This window comes from Lolium rigidum, chromosome 1 (genome assembly GCF_022539505.1).
Source record: "Lolium rigidum isolate FL_2022 chromosome 1, APGP_CSIRO_Lrig_0.1, whole genome shotgun sequence".
NCBI classification, from domain to species: domain Eukaryota; kingdom Viridiplantae; phylum Streptophyta; class Magnoliopsida; order Poales; family Poaceae; genus Lolium; species Lolium rigidum.
The window spans coordinates 44,390,050-44,397,687 of record NC_061508.1 but is presented as its reverse complement, the minus strand read 5'-3'; the positions used below and the strand labels follow the sequence as shown (position 1 = coordinate 44,397,687).

The 7,638-nt window shown below is 48.2% G+C and overlaps 1 protein-coding gene across 1 annotated transcript; it reads left to right on the top strand.

Moving 5' to 3' along the window:
* The first annotated feature begins 1,062 nt into the window (after positions 1–1,062).
* Positions 1,063–4,358, top strand: LOC124685274 (transport inhibitor response 1-like protein). The gene is made up of 3 exons (XM_047219604.1): positions 1,063–1,695; positions 2,272–2,782; positions 2,874–4,358. Exons 1-3 carry the CDS (start codon positions 1,118–1,120, stop codon positions 3,627–3,629), a joined length of 1,845 nt encoding a protein of 614 aa, XP_047075560.1. The 5' UTR covers positions 1,063–1,117; the 3' UTR covers positions 3,630–4,358.
* Positions 4,359–7,638: the final 3,280 nt, after the last annotated feature.

Genomic DNA, 7,638 nt, shown 5'->3' with positions numbered 1-7,638 from the left:
AATTAGAAGTATCTTCATTATCTCATTGATGATAGCTAGAGATGAATAAAAAAAATGTAAAAATTAACCCAATAAAAAATATATTATTAGGTCGCGTGGACACCAATACTACTAGAGGCGAGACTTTCCTGGGCAAATCAAGCATGGAATAAGAAGAACATGAAGAAAGAATTGTCAGTACAATAATCATATTGACTTCATTTGGCCATCGTTTAATCGTGATTCTTGTATTGTGATAACATATCAATATCTTAACATAGTGCGGACAGCAAAACTATCAAAAAAATCATAACCATGAGCTAGAAAGACACGTAGCACATGGGGTAGATGTCAAACAATGCTTACAACATACCATGCCACAGTATAGTAAAAGCAGTCCCACTATCACAAGTGAATCTCTAATGTCATTGTACTCCCTTAGTTACAAATTAATTGAGATTTTAAGTTTATTGAGAGTCAAAGTTTTCTGTTTTACGAAGGAGTTTTATCAAAGGTGTACCAACATCGTCACCATCCCATCTACATTGTATATTATTGTATTTTATGGATTGGTGCTTTAGATATCGTCAATTCGTCGTATTATTTAAGTAGTTTGACTTATGAAAAACCTTAGCCTTTAGTTAAGTTGAAATTAAGGGACGGAAGTATATGCACTCTTCTTTTTCTTGGGAATAAAAATAGTAGTACTCCCTTCGTTTATAAAATGTTGTTTCAGCTTTTTCTAAATTTGAATATATCTATGTATACTACTATATCAAGTGTAGATCGTAGATGCATCCAAATTTTGATAAGATTGAGCAAGTTTCTCTCTATACAAGATGTTGTTCGTCCCAGCGGCAAAGGTATACGTATGAATGTACACAAAGGTACTCCTACTTGGTGACCGTAGCGCAAAGGAAAATACTCCGGAAAAGGGTTCCTCCCCAGTCCAACCTCGCTTCTCTCTCCTAAAAAAAACCCCTCGCTTCTCCGATCTAATCATTATTTAATCCATTTCTAGTCTCACATGAGCACTACAGCCCCAACTCCCCACCCTTCTCCGATCCCCCAACCACTACCACCACCACCACCACCGATCCCATCACACTACTCCTCCTCCTCCTCCCCCGCCTCCGGCATGAGCGAGGCGGCGGAGGAGCCGGACTCGCCGCCCACGCACATGTCCGAGGACTCCAGCTCCTCCGGCGACAGGTGGACCCCGGATCTGCGGGGCGGCAACGGCGGCGGGCCGCGCTCCGCGCCTCCCGACCAGGTCCTGGAGAACGTGCTCGAGAGCGTGCTCGAGTTCCTCACGGCGGCGCGCGACCGCAACGCGGCGTCGCTCGTCTGCCGCTCCTGGTACCGCGCCGAGGCGCAGACGCGGCGCGAGCTCTTCATCGGCAACTGCTACGCCGTCTCCCCCGGCCGCGCCGTCCAGCGCTTCGCCGGCGTGCGCGCCGTCGTGCTCAAGGGCAAGCCGCGCTTCGCCGACTTCAGCCTCGTCCCCGAGGGCTGGGGCGCCTACGTGCAGCCGTGGGTGGCGGCGCTGGGCCGCGCATACCCGCGCCTCGAGCGCATCTGCCTCAAGCGGATGACCGTCACCGACGACGACCTCGCGCTCGTCGCGCACTCCTTCCCGCTCTTCAAGGAGCTCTCGCTGGTGTGCTGTGACGGCTTCAGCACCCTCGGCCTCGCCATCATCGCCGAGCGGTGCCGGTATGTTCCCAAGCTCTTCTCGTCTGCCTGTAGTCATGTGTTGCTGGCGACGCATTCCCGTTGGCTTTCGGGTCAGCAGCTTGATTGGATCTCTGGCTGAGCGACCTCCACTAGATTAGGGTTTCTCTCTTGTCAGTATTATGCATTTGTGCCATCCTTGAGCTTATCGTACTTGCTACATTTACTTGCTTTTTTTTAGCTCAGCATATAGCTTGGCCAGCTAAGCTTGATGCCTATTCGTATTAATGGGGAGTACTTCCACTTTGAGCTTATCCCAGTTAGGACAAAACCGCATGCCTTTATTTAGTCAGTGCTCTAAGGAGGGCATTTGTGCCCATTGAGGAATGAGAAATCTAATCTTGGGTAGGGAAAATTACAATTTATATCCCTCCGTTTGTAGCAGTAGACAATTTTGTGTACCGTTACATTATTCATGGTCCAGTTATAGCTTAATGCTCATCTACTTCGGCAACTCCTAGATTTGGACGTTTCCAGATGTGCTTGTTTTCCTACTATGCCTAAGTGAGCAATATGAGTATAGCTGCGTTCTCATGGCTTGATGTGCTTACTTTGTAGGCATCTGAGAGTTCTGGAACTAATCGAGAACTCTGTGGAGGATGAGGAGGACGCACTAGTGGATTGGATCTCCAAGTTCCCGGTGTCAAACACATCAATGGAGTCCCTCATGTTTGACTGTGTTGGTGTCCCGTTCAACTTCGAGGCCCTGGAGGCCCTTGTGGCACGCTCGCCCTCTCTTCGTCGGCTGCGTGTGAACCACCATGTTTCGGTGGAGCAGCTCCGCCGTCTCATGGCACGAGCTCCACAGCTCACACACCTTGGCACTGGGTCCTTCCGGTCTGAGGCACCAGAAGGTGGGGGCATGTCGGTGTCTGAACTTGTGCCCTCTTTCGCTGCCTCCAGGTCTATTGTCTGCCTCTCAGGTTTCCGTGAGGTCAATCCAGAATACCTTCCAGCTATATACCCTGTGTGTGGTAACCTCACGTCCCTGAACTTTAGCTTTGCAAGCCTCAATGCTGATGATCTCATACCAGTCATTCGCCAATGCCACAAACTTCAGACGTTCTGGGTAAGTCCATAATAACTTTTATCCCAGGGTACTAGTTTTATCTGTTACTTCGTCTCATTTGAACTAAACTGCTAAACTGCATCTTGTTTAGGTTCTTGATACCGTGGGTGATGAAGGCCTCCGGGCTGTGGCTGAGACGTGTTCCGATCTTCGTGAGCTGCGAGTATTTCCGCTGGATGCAACTGAGGACTCTGATGGGTCTGTGTCCGATGTTGGTCTTCAGGCTATCTCGGAAGGCTGTCGGAAGCTTGAATACATACTTTACTTTTGCCAGCGGATGACAAATACTGCTGTCATAGCTATGTCTAAGAACTGCCCTGACCTAGTGGTGTTCCGCCTTTGCATTATGGGTCGCCGCCGCCCTGATCGTATCACTGGGGAGCCCATGGATGAAGGCTTTGGCTCAATAGTGATGAACTGTAAGAAACTTACTCGTCTCTCTGTCTCTGGTCTTCTCACCGACAAGGCATTTACATACATTGGAAAATACGGCAAACTAATAAAGACTCTGTCTCTTGCCTTCTCTGGGGACAGTGATCTGTCACTTCAGTATTTGTTTGAGGGATGCACCAGGTTACAGAAGCTTGAGGTCAGAGATAGCCCTTTCAGCGATAAGGGATTGCTTTCAGGTCTGGATAGTTTCTACAACATGAGGTTCCTGTGGATGAATTCATGCAGTCTAACCACGAGGGGTTGTAGAGAGGTAGCTCAGCGGATGCCTAACTTGGTGGTTGAAGTAATTAGGGAGCAGGATGAGATGGAAACAGAGAATGTTGATAAGGTGTACCTCTACCGATCACTAGCAGGGGCAAGGAGTGATAAACCTAAATTCGTGAAAGTTCTGTAGTCATCTTTTGTCTTCTTGAAGTCTGGGTGCAATTGGAAGCAGACCTTTCTTATCCTATTGACCTGATCATGGTGCTTGGTTTCCATTGTTCCTGATCGAACTAATTAGCTGGTTTAGTCCGGATCAAGTTAACTGGTGCCAGTGGATGGAGGTTTCCTGCGGATGGTTTTCATGGTTTCGCAGGGAACGATAATGTGTCATTCAGTGAATTGAAGAAGCACAAATATGCTTTACCCCTCTTGTCGAAGTTCACTAATTGCTTTGTTGACGAAGTGCATTTGCTGCTGAAGGAGTTCTGTAACTTGGTATATACGTATCTTCATGACCAGCATCTGCTACATGAGACAGGTCAAGACATTGAAATCATAATTCGTCGTTGCACTTCCGCTGATCCCAGTACTATTACCTCATAGATGAGGAGCAAGTGTAGCAGGTTTTAGATGGTTTCTTTTCCCTGGAGCCTCAAACATTGGGTCTCTTTGTTGAATTTTGCTCTGCTCGTCTATTCAAAAGGATCGGTGTTCCGTCATCGGCTTCATGTGTTGCCAATATCAACTGTGGTAAAAGTTTCACCTTTGTTTGTACTTTGTAGCCTCTGGATGCTGGTTTTGTACACCTGTGTAGCCCTTTTTTATCCCTTACTACATTGTACCTTATTTTCTGTTCTTAGTCGGAAAACTAGTGGATGGCTTCAAATTTTAATGGCAGCAATCTTGTTCTTTTATCCTACTCCATATTGCTTGCCTGGTGTCATGGCCAGTCACATTGCCATACTGGAGGACAACAGCATCACTGTTCCATCGTTGCAAGGGATGTTTTTTTTTTCTTTTCGAAATGGGAGATGCCCCTACAAATGATTTGATCTTGCATATATAATCCTTTGTGAATCAATTCACATGGGTCTGGCTGTGACCCATCTCTTCTTAAAATTTTCTTTTTGTGATATGCCAATCTGCATTGTTTTCTCCCCGAACCTGCCTTGTCGCCGCCACTACTCTGAACCTCTTGGTGATGGAGGCACACACGCACGTGCCGAGTGGTTGGGTGGGCATGTGCCACTGTTTTTCTATGGTTACGAACTGCATCTGGGTGGCCACCACTTGGATCTGGTTAGGTTAGTTTTATGAGGAGGATTAGTTGAGATCCTGAGTGCCATTATGTGCAGCAGCAGCATCACGTTAGTTTTTCCTCATCTTGTCCTATTGTTTAGGCCGCAACCCATGTTTTGCCATTGGGCGGGGCTGTTGGCCCAGCTGGCTGGCCTTTTGTTTGTTTGCTAGTGGAGCGAATCAATCAGGTTTACCCAGGCAGCAGCACAAGAGCCAAAACCGCTACCGAACAATTCGCCAAACATTTGGCCGAAGGAGCGCTTTTCCCGCGTGGTGTGCGATGGGCGATCGAATAGCTGCTGCCTAGACGAGCTAGGCGTAGGTTTTGCTACATGTGCGTGCTGGCACATCAGCGTCGCCGTCTAGCTCGAAAGGTGATGGGAGCGTGAGCAGTGGGCAGACGCGCGTACGATCCGGACTTTCGAATCTGATAACGTCTCGTCTTTTCGGACTCATCACGAGGTTCTGATCTCATGAATGGTGCTGTGTAGTTGTACTACTAGCAGCAGCGTGGGCAATGATGGCTTATCGCGTCCTGCAACGCAGGCCAGCTTTGCGCCCGGTTTGGTCATCCGTGCCTTCCTAAAACCGTCGTCCAGTTTCAGTTTAGCAATGGATTGCTGTTTTCCGTCATGGACCAGTTGGAGAAAGCTACGGTACCAAACATATACTTCCTACGATCTCCAGGGCTCGTTTGGCCCTGGTTTGCCGGTGTGGTATATACCTAAACACGGCTGTGGGTATAACCACGTGGAGTATTCCAGTCTACTGTAAACGTCTTCGCTCATGTGATCCTCGACGCGCAAGCAAGCAAAACCTTCCCCCCTTCTTTTGATAGGAATGTATCCGTACGTAGCCATCAAGGCCTCAACGTATCCTGCTCGTGCGACAGAGGTCATGGCGTCCAGTGGCGAATCTAGATGAAATCGGTGGGGTTCAAAGCTTAAAAACTTTCCTATTAACCTTTACATTTGGCTAGGATCAACACAATTTTTCGGTAGATGAAAGAGCATTTGTAGTTTTAGAGGGGGTGCCATGCACCCATGGCCCCTAGTGGATACGCCACTGATGGTGTCCAATCCAGGTAGGTTCCATTTTTCGTGTCTGCGACCGATGATTCATATTGTCTCTTCGGTGCAAAAACTTAGGGTTTATGCTTTTTTTATTTCACCTTTGATTTTACAGAATTGATCTAATAATTTTGTATATTTGTTGCTTTTGACACTAACTCATGGGTTACTTTACATCTGGGAACATAAAAAGTTTATTTTAAGCAAATTTTATGAATTGCTTATATAAATATTCCTTCCAAATTCCGATACATTTTAAGTTTGTATTCATAACATTCCATATACATACGTACGTTGATTGTTGCTTTGACTCTTATATTAACGGCCTTTGGTTTTAGTTTCGCTATGAGCCCTCCAAACCTCATGACCGGCCATGGGTGAGATACGAGCTCCTTCATATGTTTCGAGGCAATTTGATCGGCATCCGTTGACATATTTCAACCCATTGTATGTTTCTAGAGATTTGCATCTTTCTGTCTGCAAGATATGAGATCATTTTGCAGATTTTGAACTAAAGTTGTAACACATATTCGACGTGAACCCTTCCGTTGCAAAATAAAGCTTTCGAGAGACTCCCCTTCAAGTGGACGCCCCTATCTAGTACACTAGCAACTTTACATCATCGAGATACACCACGCCAAGTATCTACCTTCGAAATTCTCCACTTCCCCGTTCGATTGACTGCATTCGCGTTCTTGTCTTGTAGTTCCTGAGTTTCCCATTCAAATGACGCATCATTGCTCTTATCCAGTAGAATAGCAACTATAACCTGATCGAGATAGAGCATGCAAGTTGCCAGCAGACAAGAAGGGGAGTATCGATCGTGGCAGATCATGTGCATGATTTTTTTTTTGTCATGTCGATGCGTCGACAGTCCCTCGAGATCCAAAGTTATCGCTCTGTTTGGACGGCACCATCCACCAATGGCGCATTTGGTTGCCTGCGCATCGAAATCATGGTCTCACTGCGCTAGTGAGATGGACTCACCTGCACGTCGCGAACGGGCCATGGGCCATGAAAGCCGGTTCGTTTGGTAGGCTGTGCGGCCTTTTGCGCGCCAGAGAAGGAAGCCAGGCCCCGTCGTTTAGTTACATACGAGCCCAGTTGTAGCGTCACCATTTATTCACATGGTGACCTTAGCTCTCACCTCTTTGGCATCTCGATGATCATGAAGGCAGACACCACCATGGCACCACCGTCACGCCAGTCAAAACCATCACCATGTCGCCGACCACGAGACGAAGAGCACCATGATACCACCGGTCACAAGCATGGGCACGTCGCCGACCACGAAGATGAAAACCACCATGATATTGTCGGTTGCGCCGGTCACAAGAATGGGCACGTCGCCGACCACGAAGACGAAGGCCACCATGACACCATCGGTGACGCCGATCACACGCATGGGCACGTCGCCGACCACGAAGACGAAGACCACCATGACACCATTGGTGACGCCGGTCACACGCATGGGCACGTCGCCGACCACGAAGACGAACACCACCATGACACCATCGGTGACGCCGGTCACAAGCAGCACCATGCCGCCGTCCACGAAGACGAACACCACCATGACACCATCGGTGACGCCGGTCACAAGCAGCACCATGCCGCCGTCCACGAAGACGAACACCATGAGGAAACCGCTGGTCACGTCGGTCACAAGCATGGGCCCGTCACCGACCACGAAGACGAACACCACCATGACACCATCGGTGACGCCGGTCACAAGCATCACCATGTCGCCGACCAAGAAGACGAACACCACCAGGACACCGCCGGTCATGCCGGTCACAAGCATGGGCACATCGCCGACCACGAAAACGAACA